This window comes from Mauremys reevesii, linkage group 20 (genome assembly GCF_016161935.1).
Source record: "Mauremys reevesii isolate NIE-2019 linkage group 20, ASM1616193v1, whole genome shotgun sequence".
In the NCBI taxonomy this organism is placed as follows: domain Eukaryota; kingdom Metazoa; phylum Chordata; order Testudines; family Geoemydidae; genus Mauremys; species Mauremys reevesii.
In genome coordinates, this window is record NC_052642.1 from 14145530 (window position 1) to 14171497 (window position 25968).

A 25968-nucleotide genomic window follows, 5' to 3' on the forward strand; every position below is an offset into this window, starting at 1 on the left:
CCACAAAGCGGGATACACTCAAAAAGTTTCCACTTGGCAACTGCCATTTTGACATGAAATAGAATTGGCATCTTCCAGCCAACTCTACTAAAATGGGAAAAGGAGGCTCCCAGTTTGTCATTGTGTCAACTGAAATGAGATGTGCATCTTAAGTTACATCTACATTACACACCAGTGGTGGCAGCGTGTAGCTACATGCTCCAGTGAAACTATTGTCGCTACATGCGTCAGTGACTGCGGCAAGGAAAGGCTCTGGCAGGGAGGTAGGGTGACTATATAGCAAGTGTGAAAAATCAGGACAGAGGGTGGGGGGTAATAGGAGCCTATATAAGAAAAAGCCTCAAATATCGGGACTGTTTCTATAAAATCTGGTCACCCTACAGGGAGGAGGCAGCAGGGAAAGGCAATGGGATGCTACACTGCTAAAAATAGCAATGGAGAAAGGGAGGTGCAGCTTGGGTGTGTAGAGAACTGTGGAAGGTATCTACTCAGGTACATACCCAGAGACTTCAGGTGTGTCTTTGCTCACCTAAGCGGTGCCTCATCGTCTGCACTGCTATTTATATCTATATATGTTCTCTACATGCTGCTGAAAGAAGTGTGTGGTGTAGCTGTACCCTTAGGGGCATATATGGCCCCCCCTTACTGTAATATCTGAGCCCTTCACAATCTTCTACAAAGTCCCTGCTGACCTTGGTTGGAGTTGGATCAGCCCGAGGCAAATGGCTCCATCTCCCATTATCAATCACCTCAACTATCCTGATCAATTCCCCACTGACAAGTTTGTTTTCTTTAAACTTTTATTTTAATAAAAAACACAATCACAATTTGAAATTCCTGCCCTTTTGTTTTTAGTTCAACCTCCAAAATTTTGCAAAGAAAATCCCTGATGCATGCCTTTTGACCTACATACATCCCTACACACAGTCATACCCCGTGTTAGTATCCTGTATTTTGACAGAGAGCCACAGAGGCAGATACAGACAAAAGAGAATCCCAACATGCCTTTCACTTTAACCTCTGGTTTTGTTACATGGTGGTCTGCCCCCTTAAGGGCCTGGGACCAGCCAGCCCCATTCAATTATCAGACCCAGCTGAGAAGGGCTCAAGTGATTATAAAAGCCTGCAAGTAGCTCAACTGAGGAGGAACTGGAGGGGAAAAGGAGATAGGTTCTTGCAGTGGGTGCTGAAGCAGGGCACCAGGAAGGAGTATTCTTTGTTCAGCAGTGAGAAAGGCAAAAGGGAAAGTCTTTGGCAGCTGTGTCCTCTGGTGAGCAGAGGAGTTGCTTTATTTTGATGTTTTGTCTAAGTTTTATGTTTAGAGACTGGCCCATACCCTGAGAGAAGAGCCTAAAAGAGACTCTGGGTGTTGTACTGGCCTTTCTTGGCCTGGGAACCTACAGGTTTTCAGTGATATCCCCACAAATTATGCAGTAATGATACTGAAAATGATAATTTAGATGTAGAGCCTATTGTATAGTAGTCAGCAAAAAAAAAAAAAAGTCCAGCTAAACTACATTTGAAGAGGAAACAAGAAAGACAATTTTGGGGGGGGGGGGGATTGTGACAAACCTGTAAGATCAAATAATAGAACAGGTTAACTTGTCTTCAGCAGAAGGGAGTAGGGAAATGGTTTTCCTCTCCTGTGAGATTTTTGAAAATGTTTCCCAGCTCAAATCAGGATGGGGGAAAAAAATCAAAATTCCAAAAATGTTCATGAACAGATGACCTAATGAGACCCCCCCCCTGTTTTTTAATGAATCAAAATGTTTCATTTTGATCATCTTAACTTTTAAATATAAACTAAAATTTTGAAACCAATAACTTCTAACTGAAAAACAAAACTGGTTAGAAAACATTGAAATAGGATGTTGAAACTTTTAAAAAAGAATTCTCCAAATCAGGAGACATATTGAAACTGTCCCTTTTGCACAAACATTGTTGGTTTTGACAAATAAGCTTTTTCCAACAAACAAATATAACCCCAGAAAACATGTTGATGCAAGATTTCCAGCCAGTTCTAATCTTCGCTACCTACCCATTCCCTGGGTACACTTAAAATGGGATGGAACCTGAGAAAGGAGGTGAACTGAAGCTGCCACGATCTCTATAAGAGACCAGCCTATGCCAATTTCATTAATTTGGGAGTCACTCATATATTGGTGAAAGGCACCAGCTCACAACCTTAAGATAAATTGAACAAAGCATTAGAAAATATCCTGTAGGCTGAGGGGAACATCTTGCATAATATACTATTGTGGGCTACCAAGATTTCCATCCCCAGCAAACCTTGTTTTCAGCTGGTGAATGTTTGTCAAAGGGAACTCTCCTATCTATATATACATCAGTGTGATCTATTTAGAGCTCAGCCATGAATTTCTTACTCAGTAGGGAAGCTTGCCTGAGTAAGGACCTCATGATGAGGCCCTTACAAAGAGAATGTCTCCACCTCTACACAAGTGTCTTAAGGCACTAACTCATTTTAAGTGTTTTTGTATGTGGCATCTAGATAGACAATCCCTGCCATAAAAAATATTGCCAATTTAATTATTCCATGAGTGGTCCCGTTGGCTTCTGTGGAGCAACCCATTGGGTAAGGTACTATTGAGTTTGAAAAAAGACTTTGAAATCTGTCCCTGTGTGCCTGGACAATCCCTAGTATAATAGTGCCCTGTTTGGAGTCTATAATATTAGTGACAATAATAATAGTTTACCAGATCTGAGGAGCAAAATTACACCTTTAATATTGTACAGCAGGAGTGGAACTCTGCAGTGAACTATTAGCACTTATAGTAATGCCATGGATTGGCATGCTAATGCCAAAGAAAAGACTGTTCTTTTAACCAGAGAAGGGCTATTGTTATCCTACCTCGCCTTCTATTCTTGTAGTGTTTGAGGATGAGAGTTTCCTGGGGTTCTTCCGTATCTTTTAAATGCAGTTTTTCTGCTGTGTGGGTGTTTAGCAGCAAGACTGTTCTAGTCACATCTACCTTTGAGAGCCCCCCTGGGCTCAATTAGAAGTTCTGAAACTGTACAAGCCTGCAATTATTTTGCTGTCCTGTCCTGATCCTGGCTTGTATGGGTATAGCTGAGAATATGGACAGTACTTTCACATTATATAGAGAGCATTATTCCTGTACTTACTTTTACTCACAAACCATGAACATTTTAATAGGAAGTTGTTCACAGCACTAGGACTGTTGATCCATTTCTTAAACTACTCAGAATGGCCATTAGTTGGGTGAGAACTCAAGCTGCTGTGGAGAGACTGTATTAGGAAAATGTATGCTAAATTTCATCCTTGAAGTCAGAAATTCATCATGCTTAATTTTAACATAATCTCACTGTAAACTCCCCAATCAAGAAGATCATGAGATTAAAGCTCTCACAGAAACCTCCAACTTCCTTAGCAGTAAGGCACAGAATAATAGAATTGTAGGCTGGAAGGGGTCTCAACAAGATATATAATCCATCTCCCCCTTGCCGCCCACAATGAGATAGGACCGAGTACACCTAGACCACCCTGACAGATATTTGTCTAACCTGTTCTTAAAACCCTCCAGTAATGGATTCCACAACCCCCGGGAAGTCTATTCTAGTCCTTAACTAACCTTTTAGTTAGAAAGTTTTTTCTAATACCTAACCTAAATCTCCCTTGCAGATTAAGCCAATTACTAATTGTCCTTCCTTCAGTGGATATAGAGAACAATTGATCATCATCCTTTTTGTTCCAGCACTTAACAGATTTGAAGATTATCAGGTGCCCCTCATTCTTTTTTTCTCAAGACTAAATGTGCTCAGTTTTTTAACCTTTCCTCAGTAGTCTGGTTTTCTAAACCTTTTATCATTTTTGTTGCTCTTCTCTGGACACTCTCTCCAAATCTTTCTTAAAGTGTGGTTCCCAGAACTGGACACAGTACACCATCTGAGGAGAGCAACACAATTATCTCCCATGTCTTACATACAATGCTCCTGTTAATATACCTCAGCATATTAGCGTTTTTTTATTTTTTTTTGCAAATGCATCAGTTGACTCGTTCGATTTGTGATCCACTATAACCCCCCAGATCCTTTTCAGCAGTACTACTGCCTTGCAAGTCATTCCCCATTTTGTACTTGTGCGTTTGGTTTGGTTTCTTGTCCTCGAGCGTACTGTAGTACTTTGTAATTGTCTCCTTTGGAGTTCATCTTTTTGATTTCAGACAGGTTCTCCAATTTGTCAAGGCTGTGTTGCACTCTAATCCTGTCCTTCAAAGTGCTAGTAATGCCTACCAACACCCCCACCGCTCAGCTTATCTGCAAACTTCATATGCATATTCTCCATTCAAGTAACTAGTAAAATGATTGAATAGTACCAGTCACAGGACAGAACCCTGTGGAACCTCACTAGGTATGTTCCTCCACCCCCCGTTTGACAGCAAACCCATTATAACATACTCTTTGAGTATGGTGTTTCAATCAATTTTGCACCCACCTTATAGTAATTTCATCTAGACCACATTTCTCTAGTTTGCTTATGAGACTGTCATGTGGGAGTGTGTCAAAACCTTTATTAAAATCAAAGATATATCATGTCAATGCTTCCCTCTACCTAGTAAGCCAGTAACCTTGTCAAAGAATGGAACTATGTTGGTTTGGAGTGGTTTGTTCTTCACATATCCATGTTAGCTATTCCTTATAACCCTATTATCCTCTAAGTGCTTACAAATTGAATTTAGGCTGACTGGTCTATAGTCCCACAGGTGCTCTTAGTACCTATCTTTAAAACAGGGAACAAAGTTTGCCCTTCTCCAGGCCTCTGGGACCTTACATGTCCCCCATGAGTTTGCAAAAATAATTGCTAATGGCTAGTTCTTTGAATACCCTAGGGTGAATTTCATAAGGTCCTGCTCACTTGAATACATCTCACTTATCTAAATCATCTTTAACTGCTTCTTTTGGCTTTCATTCCTTCCCCATTGTTGTTAATATTAACTTAGAAAATCTGGTCACCATTTACATTTTTAATGACGATTGTAGCAAAATAGGCATTGAATACCTCAGTCTTGTTGATATTGTCCATTGTTAGCTCTCCTTTCCCACTAAGTACAGGACCTACACTTTTCTTCATCTTTCTTTTGTTCCTAATGAATAATCTTGCATGCACGATATTAAAAATCACTGTCTACTCTGAGATGTTGTTAGAGGAGCAGAGGGGCTTGTATTTAAAGGGCAAAGACTTAAGAAGTGTTGACAATAGGTTAATCAAATCCATCTAGTCCAGGATGAGGTGGCCTGATCTTTGATACTAGTGTGGGTTGTATGTGCATACTGGTACAGCATGTGTCACATAGCCCAGGTTAGGGATAACAACTTACTACTGCTGACAGCTGATGGAGTTGTTCTTTGGCTTTGATGGTATAGGAGTGTGCTGTGGGCAGAAGGTCCAGGCTTCAAATCCTGTTGATGATCCAGGCAGGAGGTCTCAAATTCATACCTCAAGATATAGACAAATGAAGACAGTAGGAAGAGACTATTTCAAAGGAAGGCAGAGAAGATCCCCCTAAATGGTTAGAAAGAGAAGTCAGTGTGCAACTGCACTGTAAATCTTATACCTTGTGCTTTCAGAAGGATTTTACCTGTAAACGTTACTGCAGGTTGAAGTGCTGTACCATCTAAATTCCACTTAACATGCTACTGATCACTCTCTTCCCAACAGCAATGGATCTCTTGATAATTTGTGTTACTGCTGCGAGGGTTTTTGTGACTGCAGTGTGGTAGGGATAATTTTTGTGTGCTGAAGAGTCTAATGCATTACAGGTGAAATTCACTCTTGTCAATAGAATCTGCTGGCCTTCTGCACTGCTTAAATCTTCAGAATAATGCTTAATTGGGACTTGTTTTGCGGGTAGGGTGGGGGGAATTTCATCCCTAACAATTTACTACATCAAACCCCAGCATAACTTTACTGAAGTCAATGGAGCTATTCTGATTTACACCAACAGAGGATCTGGTCAGCAATGTATTTCTTAGAAAACTGATGAAAACAGGGATAAGTTAACAAACAGTGATTTGGTGGTGGTTCGTGGTTTTGTTTTTTATTTTTTGCCTCTTCTCTTCCCCTTCCCCCTCTCCCGCCCAATATGTGATGCCCCTGGTAGAATCAAAATATGATCCAAGTATTGCTATAAATTTTATCATTCTCTTATGCTAACCCTACTAAACTTTTATAGTCTCCAGAATGCACAAAGTCACTCTCCTTTGAGTAGGAAGTTCCTGTTTGTATTTTATAGCTGAGAGTTTGCTTTTTGTCTTTCAGGTCACAATGGAGCATTGCGGCCTTTAAAGCATGATTAAATGATACAGCTTCAGGGCATCTGTCAGAAGGTGAGTCTTCTATTCTCACACTTGATTTTACACTTGGGTTCCTCAACTGACTTCTTGTACAGTCACTCTGATTTACACTAACATAATCAAGAGTCGACTCAGGTCCTATACCTTTAATGCACCAAACAGATTAAACTGTGGGGATAATCCAATGCTCATTAAAATCTATGAGAGGACTACCATTGATTTGGATCAAATCCTGTGTGCATAAAAAGTTTACATTTGCTTTTTTTCCTTTGCATTTGCAGTACTTTGTGTCAAGCAGAAAACTGGGGAAGTTAAGCATACATCTGAATGTATATTGTCTGCCCTGTAATTCTTATCAAATTTAGGGACACTAAACACAGTTTATTGTCACTGCCAGTGGCTGAAAAAGATGGTATTTGGAATGATACCCAGCAAGAGATATTACTCAAGTAATACTTTGTTCACTCCTTCATCTCTGTTATTGAGCAAATAGATTTACATTCATTTTGTTTCAAGACCTGTTGCATCACTAAAATATGCTGCCATAGTGAATTGACTATGGAATGCTATATGGCACACTTGGCCACATAACACTCTCTTTGAAGTACAACAGGCCTATTCCTGTAAAGAGTTACTCATGTGACTAGACCTTGCTATTTATTCAGATTCTAATACTGTGCCCATCACCATGGTATCTAAGTGCCTGTCAGTGATGTGTTGACTTCAGTGGAACAACTTACTAAGGACAGCTCATGTAAATAGGGGTCTGCAGTGTTGAACTTTAGTGTGCTAATTCATCTCTCTCTCTCTAGATAGCTATATCAAGAGGGAGATGAGAGAATAAATCTACCTACAAAACCCCAACGTGCTCTCGTATCATTTATTTCTACTCTCCCAATATTAAACACATCTATTGTTTTATCAGTAGGCTATTTTTCAATGAACCCATAGACCTACTGTGAAACTTAAATGAATTGCTTGTTTCTCTGTGTAAGGTAGTTGGCACACGCCAGGTCTACTGTATATGGAAAGCCAAACTTAAATTTGGCTAGGCTCATGAATATAAGATATTTCCCATATGCATCCTGGTTGTTGTCCTGAAAAAGGTCTCATTTTTATAATTTGTACAAATTGCAATGATTCCCCTTGAAGGCTAAAACCTACTTCTTCCCAATCCCCTCAGACTGTAACCATGACAAGAAAAATATAACGAACTGATCTTTTTAGCAGCCTAAATATTTATTAAATGGTAATCCAACTGCTCTACAAAATTCTAATGGATTTTTAATATTTTGTTCCCCCCCAACCATGCTTTTTTAAAATAAATCTTGCACAGATTTATAGCTCCAGTTTTTCAAGCAATCTTTATATCTTAGATATTGGGGGGGAGGGAATATGCTTTTTAGGTCACTTTTTTGTCATTAATATTCACAAAGTAAGCGGCAGCGGCAGAATATTAAATAATTGTGACCTGTGCGGGAAAGGAGTTTTTTACTTTAACCTTTTAGAAACCATATTTACATGTAATAGTATCATGAATAATGCATAAGGCTAGGTGCTAAGGTTATTTTCAAAGTCAGCCATTTTGGGATCAGGATGTAGAAAACAAAGTAAGAAAAGAGGCGCTGTTTTTCTTTTTTTTCTTAAACTCCCTAGTACTCAGGAAATAGCACTGAAGTTTTATGCCGATGGGATTTCTCACCAAACTTCAAAGCTTAATTTAAACTCTGTTGGAATGAAGAGGCATAAAACAGGTACAGTAGAATCCATTTAAATGAATGTCCGCAAAAGAGACGTTTCTAAGAAAACTAATGTTCTGCACAGTGAAGTATTAAAAAAAAATCATGCAGCATAACAATTGCTAAAATATAGCAATCCTTATGTCCTCTTCTCAGCAGAATTGTTTGGAAGCCTTTTGAACTATTTAAGCTCTGAAAACAAGGCTGACCAATGTGTTTGAGATAAGGGGCTGAGAAATTGATAGAGATGCGGAACATCTCCTTCTCCTATGTGAAAGACACCCTAGAATTTCTGGTGTTGGTGAATGACTAGGGACTTAAGAGACTGAAAATTAATACACTAGGCCTTCATTTTAGGGCACGGGAATAGAACCCACTTCTCTTGCCATTGGCCTGTTGAGTGACCTTGGAAGAGTGATTTTGCATGGTGTGCTGCTGGAGAACAATTCCCCACACTTGGTCTGCATTCAGTGCCAAGAGCTGTGGCCCCTTTTCTAAATGGACAGGAAGGACTCGCTTGTTCTCCTAGCTTCAGGGGTAGGCTGAGTCTACAAGTTATAAACCTCTGTGATCACAGGGCAAGATTCTCATCACAAGTGTAAATCCATTTACTTAAGTTGTATGAATGTGGCCCATAGTGTCAATCCCTTCCGCAAGGGATGAAGATACAGTTAAAGAAAATGCATGCACAAACCTGCATTTATTAAAATGATGTTCTGGAAAATTGTTAAAGTATGCCAGCAAGCAAGATCTGCTTCATTTTCCAGCATATTTGATGCTTCATGAAGGATGGAGTTTTACTTCATCTCAAGGAAATGTTCTTGTCACTGGCAAGGTACTTCGTTTAAATCATTTCCCTACCTGTTTTCTTATCCATTGTGACATGAAAATTTTCTCCTATGAAATGAGCTGTATAATTTGACTAAGGAAATGCTAAGTGCTTCATTTTAGAAGCATTATAGGTTAATGAAGACTTTCAACACCAGAAAGAAAGAGAAGCCGGGATTGTTTCTTCTGTCTTTTCAGTGATTTTATGATAACTAGTTGTAATCCAGTCATTGAATGAAAAGGGCCCCAGTTGTGGAGTATTTCTCCTGACATACCACATTGATGGAAGAGTGTCTTTGAAAGATCTTCTTGCTTATGTTTGCATGAAACAACTTTGCTCCCTTTCAAGAATTATAATAACCGTTTGCAATAACGTAGCAGTTTTCAGGATGGAAGGTGCTAACTGCAAACAGCATCACCAAAATGCCGCTGTAACAGGTGGACAACCAGATGCAGTCATGCTGCACCGGCATGGGAGGAGGAGCAGCTCTGTCCAAGGGCATTGGCAAGGTTTTAATTTTATGAAAACTATCATGTGGGCTTTCATATCTACTTACCCAAAGAAGGCAGGAACTGGGAGCCCGATTCTGACCTTACATTGGTTTTACATGACCAGAACTCCATCAACTCCAATGAAGTTACTTCTGACTTACACCAAATGAAACCTTGAAAGCCCGAGGTATCATTTTCATCTTAAAAAGCACCATTCCTCCCTCCAGTTCAATAAACCACAGGGGACTCAGGTGGCTGAGGGGCTTTTGACTTTCCGGTGATATTAAAGAGATTCCAGGGAGTCTGGATATTTCATACCCAGCAGATACAATGTTGAACAAAAGTTCATTTACCAGCGTTCTTCTTCACTGCCCCTAGTACTGAGTTGTTCTAAGCTGAGTTTTACTGAACATAACAGTTGGGTTAGGACAATCTGCCAAATTGTTCTGTTTTTTTTACGTCTGTACAAACTGCACATTCTGTCAATAACTAGCTTAAATTTAAACAGTGTTTCTCTTTGAATTTGCTATCTGAATGATATAAAGTAACTTGAATGTTTTCTTAGTATTTACCACAAGAGAGAACGTGTGTTCAAATAGGAATAGTGACTTCTTGTGTGTATCATAATACACTAGAGCTACACACTGAAAGGCCTCCTACCATTATCATTAGAGCTGTGCAGAAAAGTTATGGGTGAATAGTAAATTCATTGAAAAACAGTTTTTTGGATGCATCAAAGCTATGAAGTCAGGTCAGATCTGACTAGTAGTTTTGGCCAAAAAAGTGTGTGGTGGTCTGTTTGTTTTTTCCTCCTGAAAAAGTCAAAATATTTCATGTCTACTATTTTAAAATTAAACATTTAGACTTTGCATTTAAAGATGTTGCTGTATTGAACTTAAAAACAAAAAGGATTAATAACAATTTAAAAAAAAATCTAGTATTTAAAAAATAGCTTCTAGTATTCTTTTAATCCATAACAAAATCTATTTTTGTTTTGGTGAGAAATGGAGTACTCAGTTTGGGCGAGAAACAAACCAGTTTTTTTTTTCTGGCTTTCTTGGTTCACTCCCCAAATTGGGAGGGGGAGATTGATTCAGCTCTCACCTGTACACAGTTTCCTTTACCCAGTTCATGGAACACTTGTGGATCTTTTTAGCTTTCACTGCCAGTCTGGCATGAATCCTTTATGGGAACATCACATTAGCTACCTTGTTGCACATAGGTTCTTTTAATCTTTGGCTTTCTTTCCCCCATTACAGAGTGACAAGTGGTTCCCTCATCACATAAGGGGAAATTCATCCCAGTGCAAAGCACTAAAGCCTTTGCACCTAATGTAAGAGCTACTTTGGATGCTGAAGTGTTGCATACACCTTGTGTTGCTCCTTTGCACAGGGGTTAACTTCACCCATAAGGAACCCATAAGTTAACTTCCCCATGTTGTCTATCTTCATTTGTTCTGCATAAGGTAGAGTAGCATATGGTCCAAATAAGAGAATAGACAAAGCTTGGAGGTTTAAATAAGACATGCAAAAATTACTAAAAAAAGATCCTATAAATACAAATATTTTTAAAAAAATATTTGGATCTGTAACAGTTCTGTTGCATAACAAGTTTCATTATAATAATGCACTTTAATTGCATATCTTTTCATTTGTGGGAGTGTGGGATAGATATAATATGCCTTGGACAAAAATAACGATCCATTAACTGCAATCATGCCACACATTTAGAAATGATTTAACTTCTGATGTGGTTCTCTCACTTTCCTGGACACATACTGTGAAAGTTACTATTAGTAAAATGGAATTAGTGAGAAACTTAGTAGATAGAAATAGACTACACTGAATAAATCCAGGCCTGAGTACTGAGCTATGAACAAGTCCCGAAACTAGAAACCATTTAATTAAAAATAAATAGAATATATTTTACAGGTGCCATAAGGGGAAGCGAGGGAACAAATATGCAGATAGAAATGCTTCACTAATCCTGAATGTGAAGAAAGTTCAAACAAATATATTGGCCTTTGTCATATTGTACTTTGGGGGGGGAAGAGAGGGAATTGAATTAAAATCCTTATAGAATTTGTAGTCTGAAAATTTGTTACAGTAATTAAATGCTAATAAAATAAGAGATTAAAAGGATAGCTTCCTTTAAAGACTACTCTCAGCTACCAAGGTCAGAAGGAAAGGATCATTCTAGCTGGATAAATGTCATAACTGAAACAAGCAGTAACTCAATTTTCTATATTTGAACATCTCATTATAATCCATGCCATTGAAAGACATATTAGGTTCCAGAGAGGTGACACAAGGTCTCCTGCTGAAAATCCAGCCTTTAATTATTTTATGGAGGTTAATGTGGCTATAGTGGAGTAGTAGCTTGGTCTTAAGAGTGAATAATAGATTTCAACAGAAATGAGTTTAATAGAAAATTAATAAGCACAGAACAGTTGGAATTCAATATGAAGGCCGGTGATGAGCACAGTGAGGAGAAGGTCTTGAAGCTCAAAGTTTGCAGGCTCTTCCCAAAGGTCACATTTCTCAGGTGGTTTTCCAGAGGTTGTACAGAGGTTCTGTGGCAGGATGCAACTAGCATCATACGTACATTTTAAAAGATGAATATTTCAAAATGAAATAAAACCTTCCTCTGTAACATTGGCAGAGTCAGGTTATCACTGTCAAAACATGACATTGCAAAACTTACCTGGTTTTCCTTCCCTAAGAACCGTAACAGAGTTACATTAGAGGAGGCTACAGGCCAAGTACAGCCCTGATCCTGGTTGAGCCCAAAACTGAGGGATTCTTGGGAAGTGTGGTTCATAAAAGTCTGGATACCCAGTCCTGCCCTCCCACCGATACAATGACAGTGTTCCCAGGCAGTGCGTTAGCAGGTGGTAAGCCATGTACAGGAGTATGCTGTTTCCTGTTTCCCCCACAGGAAGTACCATACTGAAATAAACACAATAAAACCCAAACTAAACAGTATTCACTTTCTTCTGAGTTCCATTAAATGCTTGAGAATCAGCCTAAGTCCATCCAAAGGTTTGACCTTCCAAGCAAACCACAGCCTGGTTTGGCAAGAGCTTGTCCTGACCGTCATTGTCTATAGCTTTAACATTGGACTTCAGCCTGGTTGACCAGCCACTGGTGTGGGTGCAGCATTGCAACCCCCAAGTGTAGACTCCATTTGCCCTCGTGGAGCTTACCTCGGTTGCAGGACGGTGGTGCAAATAGCAACTACGTCTGTCTATACTAAGGTGTGTGTTTGTCAGGAATCAGGGCCTGCAGCAGAGCCAGTTTCTGGGCACGCTAATGCGTGCTGTTGGCTTGCAGTAGCTGATAGCTCCGGTCTCAGACCAAGCCTTGCCCCTGCCTACCCTTGCCTTACTTCAGGTAACCCAGCTTGGACTCTCGGCTCCAATTCCTGACTCGTGACGATGGCTCTGACCCTTGGCTCTGGCAGCCGGCCTATGACAGATCTTTTGGCTCCTATTCCTGGCTATTGGCTCCTGGTCCAACCACTGGAGGAGTCAGGCCTAACCCTTAGACACGACCACCTACATGCTGATCTCTGCAAATGTGTGACTGGCCAACAATGGCTGTAATCAGGGCCAGCGTGCAGCATAGACTAGGCCTAAATCATGAGAAATGTGTGCAAGGCCAGGTCAGCCTTAGTGGTTTTCGCTGGAGTTTTGCTTGCAGTTCTTGGGTCCATCTGAGTCTGAACTAGCGATGAGAATGGGGGAACTATGATCCAATGTGAAATGAAAATGAGGACTCTCAGAAACAGATGTGACCCAAACCCTTCACAGCTCTGCTTCCAGTAGGGTGACCAGATGTCCCGATTTTATAGGGACAGTCCCGAGATTTGTGGCTTTGTCTTATATAGGCGCCTATTACCCTCCCACCCCCGTCCCGATTTTTCATACTTGCTGTCTGGTCACCCTAGCTTCCAGACTAAACTGAATCTTAACAGAGTAATGGGCAAAATGTTGTAATTTGACTGAGAGAAGCTTACTTGGAAAACATTTATGGCTGCAACTTCTTGTTTAAATTAAAATTGAAACTTTTTTCCTTTCATATAGAGCTTCTCTTTACTTTTCTGCTTATGAATCATCATAGCTTTAACTTCCTGAGGAAAATTGAGCACTCAGGGAATTGAGTACATGTTGTTACTTCTAATATGCTGGTTTTGAATACAGAATAGGAAAGAATGTGTAGCGAACATCAGCATAGTTTTTAATGGCATAATCACCTATTTTTCTGACTAAAACATCCTGGGTAATTAAGGCCCAGTATAATAAGCCTAGATCTTGGCAGAGTATGGGAAAACCTGCCTTGTTAGGGTTGCTTCCTGCTTTTAAAAACTAAATAGCAAGAGTTCTTCTTTGTGAGCTTCACGAGTTTCATTGAAGTTGATGGAAGGAAAGCAAATCAAGTAATTCAAATGCAGGTCCAGATTCACCAAAACACTCTGGCTTCTTTGCATCACTCCAGTGCTGCAAAGCAGCTGCAAACACATCTGAATTGACTGGGTTAGCCAGGTTTATGGCTGACTTGCAGCACTGAATGGGCATGGGCAGGCAGGTTGTTCATGTGAGTCTGGCTCTACGTTCATATCTTAGAATTTTGGGGTAGAACAAGCCTATAGAATCTTCACTTTATGATTACGGGGTGCATTTGTACTGTGCCTGGATTCTGGTTGCTGAGTTGGGTTTTAGTACATTATCTTTGCATTCCTGAAGGCAAACTGAAAATTGCATATGCATGGTTTTCAGCCCTTTTTTATGCTAATGTAACCTTTGAGAGGGCTCACTCATCTGAGATGCTCCCTAAGTGGACCCTTAGAACTTTATCAGCAGTCCCTAAGCCAAGGCTGGTGTATACTTGAGGTGTGAGGGTGAGATGCAGAAGACAACTGCATCTGATGCTGCCATTTTGTCTGAGTCCTGTAAGTCCTGATCCAAAGCCCACTGAAGTCAATGGGAGTCTTTCTGTTGCATGGACTTTTTTTCTCTCTCCAGAATGGATCCTTTTTGTTAGTGTGCAGTGAACTGTTGAATTCTGATGATTGAATTTACCCCTATGTATGTTATGCATTAATGTTACTTTGAGTAAAAAGTCAAGTGATCAATAGCCTATACAGATCTCATTTGATAGCTTCTTTCTCAATTGCTGGCTGTGCTGATTTTTTTAAAAGAAAAATCTCTACCTGGACTGAAGGCAGAAAAAACTGTTACCCTAGGTCCAGGCGAGGAAGGCTAGGTTAACTTGAGACCTTATTCATCTCTTCTCGCTTACACCAGTTTTATGCGAACATACCCTGGCTGGGCATGATTCTGTTGCCCCACACCTTGGGTAGTCATTCATATCAGTGCAAAATGCCATCCTGCTAATCTGATGGCGTTTTTATACTCACTTTACAATGATGTACATGGCTGCACAAGGTGCAGAGCAACAGTGAATTGGGCCACAGAGCTACTTCTGATTCACACCTGAGTTAAAGAATCAAATCTATGCTTTTTCTTTTGAGTTTTCTATACACCTAGGCTTGCTAGAGTCTGCTGGATAAAAAAATAAAGGTGCACTGGCTGGGTCTTATCCATTAGACATGGCAGCTGTCAGATTCTATAGAGCAGTGCAATATTTGTGAATAATTTCATAGCACATAATGCTGTCTGAAAAATATAAGCGCATGATACCCTTGTACAACATTTGTCTGAGATGCATGAATGCATCAACTCATTGCAAAGCTTGACACATCCCTGGTTGCTGCTACTTTTTAAAATAATAATAGTAAGAACCAGGGCCTTTGGGTCCTTCATTTGATAAATGCTATTTCTCCAGTCCAGCTTCACTAACTTAGAAATTGTAGTTGGAGCTGGCAAATAAAATGCCAGCTGCACTTGTGAAAAAGTGCATTTTGGTGCAAGGTGCCAATGTATTTTTGTGCAGGGACAGTCCGTTATATTTGCAAATGCTCTTAATTCATATTTTGCATAAATTAATTTATCCACAGATAAGAAATGAGGCATATATAGTGCATTCTCCAATCTAGTAAGATTTAGAGCTTGTCCACACAGAAAATTAAACCAGAATATGGTGTGGTCTTAATTTAAAGAGGATTAACTATTTCTGATTGACGCGTGGATGCCTTATTCTGAATCCCTTCCAAAGAGCATTCGCCATATAGTTAGTCAGGAATAGCTCCCTGTATAGACAGGTTCCAAGTTAGCTAGTGTTACTTTTTTGGAAAACAAACCCACTTTGGCATGCAAAATGCTACTGCATATTCATGCTCTGTAAGATCTAATTTTAGTCGGCTTGAAACTTCATTACAACATGCTCACATAATTAAACGGCTTTCTTCTAAGAGTTTTTGTACTGTCCTATTATTCTTCCTTGCTTGCATAGAATTGAAATGATCCAAATGCTTTTCAGTTTTTTTTGTAATGATGCACAGCTAGAGAAGGAATCCACTAACATTTAATTTCACACCAAATTTTAACCTCAAACCTGCAATGGCTTAAACTTTATACACACGAGTAGCCCAAGTTTTGCAGGGTTAAGGTCAAACTTTGATGAATGAATCCCATATACTGAAGCCCAAACAGTTATCAATGGGTGCCAAATATTCATTTGGGTACTTCAGTGATGATTTGCAAATGTGTGACTTCTTCATGTGTGACTTCAACCAATAATAAAGGGAAAAAATAGCTTATGCACCTAAGTATGTTGCACTACATACACGTTCTTGAGATAGTTTGTGCAAAAATAAAATCATGAGGAAAATATTAAAAATAAAGCCCAAAGTGTTTTAAAAACTAACAATCCCACCCACTCACCTTCAAAACTTCCATTGGCAACGTATTGGCTCTGATTCTCATTGGCAATATATTGGACCCTTTGTGTTGCCAGAGAGTTGGAAAAGAGAATCAGGCCTGGAGTATAAACAAGAATCGAGCCCACTGTTCTTATCGCCTCTTGGCCTTGTACCTTGAGTGGAATCATTACACTATGAAGCCATGACCCTGCAAGCTGCCTCACATCCTAGATAGAGCCTTAGAAGAATAATAGTCATTAGGAGAACTTTAAGTGAGCTTTACAGTGGCGGTCAGTATCTCTATCCCCATTCTATAGCTGGGGAAGTGACTTGCCCAAGGTCACACATCAGGCGGAGCAGAGATAGGAATAGAGCCCAGGTTTCCTGTGTTTCAATGGAGTGTTTTATCCACTGGTCAACATGCCTTCCACTGAAGTCAGGGGGGCTTGTGTGTGCACAGGGTTCTGCTCAGCTTGTGGAATTGGGGCCTAAACAATTACGGACCAGATTCCTCACAGCCCTGCACCATGTGCACTCAATCGCAAAGTGGGCATAAAATGGTACCGGTCTGACCAGGGGTGGCTCCAGGCCCCAGCATGCCAAGCGCGTGCTTGGGGCGGCATGCCATGGGGGGCGCTCTGCCGATCGCCAGAAGGGCGGCAGGCAGGGTGCCTTCAGTGGCATGCCTGCGGAGGGTCCGCTGGTCCCGCGGCTCTGGTGGACCTCCCGCAGGCGTGCCTGCGGAGGGTCCACTGGTCCCGCAGCTTCGGTGGAGCCGCGGGACGAGCGGACCCTCCACAGGCACGCCTGCAGGAGGTCCACCGGAGCCGCAGGACTAGCGACCGGCAGAGCGTCCCCCGCGGCATGCAGCCGTGCTTGGGGTGGTGAAATGTCTAGAGCCGCCCCTGGGTCTGACTTCTTAGTGTCTTAACATCCACTTTCCATTTGACGACACATTATGACACCATTGGAGAATGTGGTCCACTAAATCAATAGGCATTGAAATGAAGACCCTGTATATAGTGTTCATAATTTTTTAGAAAAGTAAATATCTTCCCTGTTCTAGAATTATATGGCATCCATGTTTCTCATAACCAACACATTTTAAATCAGTCTTTTATTACTGCTTCTTGGTTAATCTGTTGTGTTCTTTTGCGCTGATGTAAATAAAAATAGCTGTGTTATAAGCTATTACAAACATGGCTTATATAATAAACACGGACATAGTCTTAATTAAAATGATGCTGCCAGGCCCCTCAATTTAAAATTAAGATTATATGACCTTTGTTACATTGCTGTACCAATATTCTGGGTAAACTCCATTCCAGCTGAAAAGCTAGCGAGGTGGTGGACAGAGAAGATGTAGGCTTTGCGAAGTAAAATGGGACTATATGCTGCCTTTTGATCTATGAAGCCAATTCTCATTACTGTCTGAGACTGGTGCACACAGACTGACTTATTTGTACTCGGTATGCATAACTGCTTCCTGTTTGGATTTTCATCAGCAGTATTAGTTACCCACCGCTTGAAACAAATTAATATGTGGGGAGTAAGGCTGTGGGTGTATTGAGGGTCTGATCCAATGAGCACTGGAATCAATAAAATTCCTTGGGCAAGTGACACACTCTGTATCTGTCGGTTCTCCGTCCCTAAAATGTGATAGCGGGTATAACTTCCAAAAGCACCTAAGCACCCATTTTTTGAAAATGGGAACTTATGCCAAGATCCTGAAAAGTAAGATCCATGTCACTTAGATGCTTATGAAAATTTTATCGAGAAATGCTTCCTCTCCCCCCCGCACCTTCGGACTGTATGTGCAGCACCTAGAGCCATGAACCCCTGCTTTTGACCAAGAGTTTCTGGGCACTACTATATTCCTTCCTTACAAGATAGGAAGAAAGCCTTTCAAACATCTATCTGTATCCAGCATATCTTTATTGGTCTATGTTTTAAAGACAACTCTTACTTTCTTTTAGCATAGCTTGTTAAGTAAAATACTGAAGGTTACCTGGGTTCCACTTAAAACTAATTAGAATTGAATGGTGCCTCGAAAATCTTTGGTACAGGGACACTCTTCTGTCTCTATTATCATCCTCCATGTACCTTAAACTGGATTTGCAGCTGCATAGTTCCACTGATTTCATTTATGGTTTACTACTCGTGTAAGTGAGAAGAGAATTAGACTTATTGAGCTTCACTGAAAACTCTCTCACATTGGTGTACAGAACAAACAGCTTCCCTGAGATTAATGGGAGTTACACTGGTGTAAACTGCAGAACCAGAGTGGAAAAGCAGGCACATAGAGGGCATTTTTCTCCATTCATACCTGAATTTCTCTCCTCACTCAAGCAATAAAGTCTCCATCCATTTTTGGTTCCAGCTGAGATGAGACTGTGTAGTTAGTTTCATGATATTGAGCAATTCTTCCAAGGAAGAAAGAAAGAAGACAATTACATGCAGAGCACAAACAAGGAAAACTTATAAAAGACACGGACCAGACTGTGCTTGATTTACTATATTTTTCAAAGCATCAATGGTACATACTTAAAGGAGGTCCAGCTCCCTTCATATAAACTGTTTTATTATTTTTTTATTAAAACTAAAATTCCATCGGGAGTTTGGGGGAATTTTTTAAAGTTAACATGAACAAATGCACTGTAGAGTAATACAACCTTCCAGGCCTAGCCCCAAAGCATGTAGGGTGATATAAAGTCTCTGAGCTTCATGTGTGACTCCTGCTGACACCGAGGGTGGCTCTTGGACACCCTTAGAGTGAAGCTGTCTCATATCTGAAAGCACAAAGCTAATTGGTGTCATGTTGCTGCATGTGTTCAAGAATGAAATGTAATAAATTGAAGGGAAGCATAATGAAATTAACCCCCTCACCGCCAACCCCAGCCTGGACAACCATCCACCTTTCAGTGTACAACAACCATAGTTATATACGGGACCTATGTTGTCTCAAAGGAAAAGTTACTTCATCGCTAACTCTAAATAACAGCCCTTAAGAGGTTGGGAGGAAAGCTGGAGATGGCTCCTGGGGAAAACAATGAGTAGCTTAGTCTTTACCTAGAGAGCTTAGACGTCTGGAAGGGGCGAATCTACCCAGGTATGAGTTTTTTTGTCTGCCAAGAGGCCAGCAAACATGCTGTGTGACCTCACACTGCATGGTCCTCTTCACTCACCCAGTCTACCAGCAGCACTGCTCACCCATAGAGCTTCTGTTCTCCCATGGCTCCCTGTGCCACCTTCCCCAATCCTCTAACTCATTAGTTTTAATCACTTGACTATAGCCACTATCCTTGCAATAGAAAAGCACTTTCTTGACTCTTCAGCACTATACACAGCTAAGCTGTCATTGGGACCAAATGGCACACCAGGCTGAATGGCAGGACCCATTGTAGAAACCATAAACTTAAAGACAAAGGGTTCCCACTCAGGCATTGAGCATCCCTTGTAACAGAAATGAAATGCTTTGTTCATCTCTTCACCCTTCCCCAACCCAGCAAGAATATAATATACAATGGGGCCTTTACCAAGCCTAAGGTATGCCTCTGAATTTGGGGCTGGTTTGAGTGGGATGATATCATGGAGCTTTTGCCCATCCCTTTATACTGAATTGCCATTTTCTCTTGTTGGGAATTCCCTCTTTCCCCTGCTCAGACCCCTTCTGCGTGGGGCTATATATCCTACCGCCAAGGGAGACCCACCACTCTCCTTGATTCCAGCCCGAAAAGCTGGAGGCAAGCTGGAGACAGGATGCACCTCCCTCCTGGAGATTATATTAATATCTCCTCTGGCACATGTTTTGAGTCCATATTATCATGCAAACCCAAGGTCAGTCTTGAATCAGATCTACCATGCAACAATGCAGTTTCTGACAAGGTTTTTAAGGTGAGCCTTAGACAAGGTTTGTCTGACCGTTCATATCTCTGTGGAAGTGTTCACTGCAGGTATATTTCTATTTCTCCCTTGCACACCAACAAAAGTCTAATGTGAGGATGTTGGGATGAGTAGAGGGCAACCAGAGAATTTAGGAGAGGGGAGGGAGGAAAAAATTTAAAAAGAAAGCAACTAACTTTCTTAAAAGCTTGGATGAAAATATTGATCACCTTTGAGGGTTTTCCATACACATGTATGATGAATTTCCAAATCAAGCACTGCAAAATCTCAAGTTATTCTTGACAGGTATTGCTAGTAGACAGTAAGGATGAGAAGAAGGAATCCTTTTCCAGAATTAGCAGTGCACAACTGTTAAATTTGTAGCCATTTATATAGGGAAGGACATACATAGGTGGACACTAATAGCTTTTTCCTTGGTTTATAACCCAATTTCCATCCTTCATTGCTTGCCTTTTGAAGCACTTACTGCCCCTGAAGAACATCCAAAAGTGGAGAGAATTTGCATTCCTCAGCAGACTCCAAGAACATCTTTGCTTTTGCTGCTATAAAGCTCTGGTCTCGTATTTATTTATTTTTATTTTATTTTAAAAACACAGCTAACTGCATCTGGGATATCATCTTGGAACATACTCTCTTGGCAGCCCTGTCAGGTTTCTTCTTTTCAGCGCTTCATCCACTGACAGGATGTAGCTGTTGATAAGATCTTTCATTTCCTGGGTAAACGGCTCAAAATCCTTCTGCCTAGCACCTGACCGCTTGAAATTCCCATCTCTGTTGTTTTCGACACAGAGCAATCGGTCCTCTGTCACCGTCATGTTTAGGAATTCCAACATTTCTTTCAGCTTGGGGATGAGATTCTGTTTTAAGTCTTCATAGTGAATAACGAAAAGATGTTTTCCATATTTTAACCAGTCTAAGACGTGAGAGGCCCACCATGAGGCATAGCTGTTGACAAAGTCTGGCCATTCTAAACATTGGGGAAAGAGATGGGAAGAGGGGAAATATTAGATGATCTTATCCACACTGTGTTTTAATAATTTCCCAAACATTCTCCTGGGGTAGCAATAGAATGATCTTGCTGAATGGGGCAGCAAAAGTCTAAATTGGAGCAGTACTTGTCCTGTTCGTTAGGGACGGCTGACTTCTTTTTGCCTAAGTTTGATCTAAAGCTGGTGAGATTTTTTTTCTTCAAATTTTGAAATTTCAATGATTTTTTTTTCACAAAAAAGTTAAACTTTTTAGTGGAAAATGTTCAGTATTTTTAAAATCAGCTCTAGTTTGAACCCCTACTAACTGGCTGTGTTTGGTCTGAATATGAAAGTTGCTGAGTTTGCATGTTGCTTAGAAAATATATTGAAAACCAGAAGCAGCGAAAGGGGCGTGTTGCTGTGTGTGGGGAGGAAATCTATAAAAGATTTTCAAAAATGAAGGCACGATTATGATGATCTAGTCTGACCTCCTGTATAACACAGGCCATAGGACTTCATTGAATTAATTCCTGCTTGAAATAGAAAGCCTGTGCCTAATTCTTCACAAGTAGAACACCAGTATATTGAAACCACCGGTGTAAACCTGCAGCACATTTATGTAATCAATTGCTGCAAAGAGAGGAGCGATTCTAACAGAGAGGGCACTGGACAGGAAGTCACGAGATCTGGATTCTAATCCCAGCTCTGCCACTGATGTGCCTGATCTTAGGCAACTCTGCCACCCAGTGCCTCCACTCCACTCCTTTCTTTTGTCTTGTTTGTTAGATTGTAAATGAATGGTCCTTGGTTGTGGGGGATGTGGTGGGGGGAACCATGGGTTCAGGATAGAAATACACGATGTTGGAGAACCTCCCAAAAGAGTTTATGCAGTTTGCCCATCCCCTTATTCTAACGCTTCGGATATACGAAAGGAGAAGCCCATGCTGAGTTCTTTAGCATTGTGAAGTATGAATGTAGCAATGCATTCTGTGGGGGATTAAAAGTTCTCATTTGCTTTGCCAGCTGAAAGTAACAAAAGAAAAATGAAGCGTGGGGGGTGCATTTTAAAAACGTGTTCAGGGGCTCTGAGTAACGGTCAATGAGTCCTATTGTTACTAATCTGTACTACAGTAATGCCTGTAAAATGCATAAAAATGTACCCCAACAAATCCTGTTCCATCATCTCCTGGATCTTAAACTAATGCGTCTAATAGCTCTCACCTATTAGATACTGCGGGGGCATATTCTCACCACAGCACATAGCCTGGTTAAATGGGTTGTGTGTGGCGTTTCTCTGCAGAGGGACACTCTCTCGTCCAGGCTGCTTCTCCTTGGCCACTATTGGAACTTCAGTGCTGTGCTAGTCCTGGTGCTGTGCTCCCTTTCCGTGACTCTAAGCACCTCCAAAATTCAGATCTGAGGTTTCTGGGGGCCTCCCTCTGCCCTAGGACCTGATGGAAAGTTCACTAACCTCAGTGGCAAAACTCCCAAAGACTTTAATGAGCTTTTGATCAGGCCCTCAGTGCATTGCCCTACCAGCAACACCCATAGCACCCCACTTTCAAGGCTTATCGTTTGAAGGCCATTTTAGATGCCCATTGGTTAGCAATGGCTTGGCATGTTACCTTTACTCTTCCAGTTCCTATCTGTTGCATATCCCAGGTGGCCAGCACACTTCCTGTTGAATTCTGCCATTAGAGATTTGTATGGGTTCCTTATCAACAAGATGGCGGAGTCAAACATTTCAATCTCTCTCTTGCCACTTTCATGTGTTTTCACACAGATAGTCCTCCTGCTTCTCCAGTGGTCTTTTTCTCCTTTAAAACCTGTTTTAAAATATGAGGGATTCATTGTTTTAAAAAAATTCAGGTTTCACATTATAAATGAGATCCTCTAATGGTGTAACATTCTAACAACTACAAGAGACAAAGTAACTTAGTGGATCGAGCCCTGGACTGGGAGTCAGGAGGTCCAGAATTCTATTACTGATTCTATCAAAGACCAGCTATGTGACTATTAATTCTTAATTTTACTTGACCAGTAAGCTCTTTGGTGCAGGGACCACCTTTTTTCCCCTGGGTTTGTACAGCTCCTAGCAGAACAGGGTCCTGGGCTATGACTGGGACTTCCAGGTACAACCACAATATTAATAATTGTAAATAGATGAGACTTGGGTGGCCAAGGAATTAGTGGAAGCAATCTCAGAATGGTTAGCAGTTATCTTCAAGATCTCATGGAGAATAGCTAGGTCCCAAAGGACTGGAGAATGGCAAACACAGAACCGATCTTTAAAAATGGGAACAAAGAGAACCCAGGCATAGGCGCCGACTCTGTGGGTGCTCCGGGGAGGAATTGGTGGGTGCTCAGCACCCAGCAGCAGCTCCCCACACAGCTCACCTCCGCCTCTTCCCAAACGCCGTGTGCCCGTTTTTTCCCCCTAGCTCCCAGCACTTGCGCTGTGAAACAGGTGTTTTGTGTGAGGGAGGGGGAATGCGGCACACTCGGGGAAGAGGCGGGGCGGGGATTTGGGGAAGGGATCCAATAGGGGCAGGGAGGGACCAGAGTTGGGGTGGGGTAGGGGCGAGGAAAGGGTGGACAAGAAGTTATGGACTTAATCTGCAGCAAGGGAGATGTAGGTTAGATATTAGAAAAACTTTCTAACTATACAGGTAGTTAATCTCTGGAATAGGCTTCCAAGGGAGGTTGTGGAATCCCCATCACTGGAAGCTTTTAAGAGCAGGTTGGATGAGCACCTGAGAGGGATGGTCTAGGTATACTTGGTCCTGCCTCAGTGCAGGAGCCTGGACTTGATGACCTCTGGAGGTCCCTTCCAGCCCAACATTTCTATCATTCTATGATTTTCTTAAGTGATTAGTGATTTTTGGGTGCCCAACTTGAGACACCTTAAAGGGGCCTGATTTTCAGAGGGCAGCTGTTCAGCACTTTCAAAAATTTAGGACCATTTCACGTCTCTCTCATTGGGCCCACAGCCACTAGTCAGTTTTGAAAATCATGGCCAAATTCTTTAGGTGCCTTTGAAAATCTTAGCCTAAGAATCTAGCTCATTTGTTGCCTATAAAATTCTTTATGATAATAATAGATGCTCAAATTTGCATAGTTTTCCTAATATGACCCCACAAATCAGAGCAAGTTTTTACTCATGAAAATGTTTGTGTATCAGTTTGTGTATGCTATTCAACCAGTCTCTGTACACTGTATAGAGGATGGTACTCTCACATTCCAAATGTGTTTAATTTTTAACACAGGTATTTATAATATTGACAGATGTATTTATTCCAAACAGAAACAAATGTCAAGACAAGTAAATAAACGTTTATGTTTAAAGCTGATTTCATGTTTCCACGTGTCTCCGACAACAATACCTTTGTTGTACAGGGTTCCGTCAAAGTAATAGCTTCCAGTGTAGTATCCAGTGGCATGTTCTATTAAATGACGAGCCCAGGTATTCCCGGCCCCAGGAAAACTAGACAAAGCAACAAACACTTTGGATTTGGTAGTGAGGAATTTCCTATCTGTGCATCGGGTGTCTGTAAGTACAGAAGATATTTCATTGTAAGCATGGTGGCTTCTTATTAATTTTACTGACAGCTACTGATTACAAGATTTATTGCTTTCATTTTTCTATTTATACCATAGGATATCAGTTTGAGTCCAGTTGTGATTCAGATACTTCTCAAAATTAATTCAGCCTTAAGAGGCCAAAGAGTTTCTCTTTAGAGGAGGCTTTCAAGAGACTGACGTCATGTTAGGCAATGCTTTATTATTAGAACTGCAGCAAATTATTGTACCTAGCTGCAGGTTGTAATAAAAGCCCCTGGATGCATGTTTGTTTACTGCTATTTGCCTGGCAGGCTGGCTGTTCACTGACCGGCTGAATGTACCATTAGGATTGTGAATCAAGTGTCTCATTGTAATAGGAGGAGTTTCCTATAAATTAGAGTTCAATTCAACCTCTTAGCCTAGGATTTTCAAAAGCAAAACAATATTCCATGCTTTGAAGGCCCTTCAAGGTTGCAAAAGCAGTGCTAAAATATTGCAAACAAGACAGATTGCATGTGCTGTTTTAAAAATATAATTGCCATTACGGACAGCCACAGTCATTCTTTTTGTACCTGTGTAAATGTCATCTTGGTGACAACTGCTGACTATGGTGTCTGTTTACAGAATAATCCACTGATTTCCATACAGAGAGAAAAGATGTAGGTACATTTTTGGGGAGGGGGGGGAATCAGGACCCTGCAAAGAAGCATCACTAAAAAAAATAGCACCACAGGCAGAAGATGTAGCTCTTTCCATTTACAGAAGCGTGTTCAGCATTACAGAATGATGCATCCTTGGCACTTAATCCTCCAACAGTCATGCATCATGCAGCATCAGTGCATACTTGCCTATCTACAGTATACGGGCCAGAGCCTCAGCTGGTGTAGCTTGGTGTAGCTCCATATGAAAATGGAACTCTGCCAATTTCTACCAGCTGACGATCTGGCCCTACATATGTAACTGTATCACCCAGACCTTTTGCTACCTCCCGGGGGAACATCTGAGTGCTTTGCAAAGGAAATAGCCATAAATTAATGCAAATGATAAGGGTGGGATGGGGCAGATTGCTCACCCACTATGGAACAACACTAGGCAAGATTGTGTCTGTCTGTATAGGGCTCTTTATAGGGCGGGGAAGTGATGCACCACTCCTAACTCAAGACAGTCTCTTAAAACCCACAATCTACCTCTAAACATGTATGTAAAGAATGTTCCCGTTGTATCTGAAAATTAGTCAATGGGCCATAATCAACATGGGGGGCAGGGAGGAAGGGCAGGGATTAAGCTTCAGACTTCAGTTCTGAATGGCTTGTGCTGAAATG

The 25968-nt window shown here is 41.0% G+C and overlaps 1 protein-coding gene and 1 long non-coding RNA gene across 5 annotated transcripts in view; one reads left to right on the forward strand and one right to left on the reverse strand.

The window, feature by feature from the left end:
- The first annotated feature begins 1149 nt into the window (after nt 1–1149).
- Nucleotides 1150–25968, forward strand: part of LOC120387569 — an 84263-nt gene continuing 59444 nt past the window's right edge. For both annotated transcript variants that reach the window (XR_005590226.1, XR_005590227.1), the window contains exons 1-2: nt 1150–1270; nt 6299–6366. This is a non-coding gene — a long non-coding RNA (uncharacterized LOC120387569). The remainder of the gene's footprint in view (nt 1271–6298; nt 6367–25968) is intronic.
- The window catches only part of WSCD1 (WSC domain containing 1), a 51285-nt gene continuing 45968 nt past the window's right edge, over nt 20652–25968 (reverse strand). For 2 of the 3 annotated variants that reach the window (XM_039508494.1, XM_039508495.1), the window contains exons 7-9: nt 24469–24633; nt 22711–22911; nt 20652–21084 (exon numbers count right to left, since the gene is read on the reverse strand). In XM_039508494.1, coding sequence (XP_039364428.1) covers nt 20732–21084; nt 22711–22911; nt 24469–24633 — 719 coding nt within the window. In that variant the 3' untranslated portion in view covers nt 20652–20731. The remainder of the gene's footprint in view (nt 21085–22710; nt 22912–24468; nt 24634–25968) is intronic. The other variant, XM_039508496.1, reaches the window with a different exon arrangement.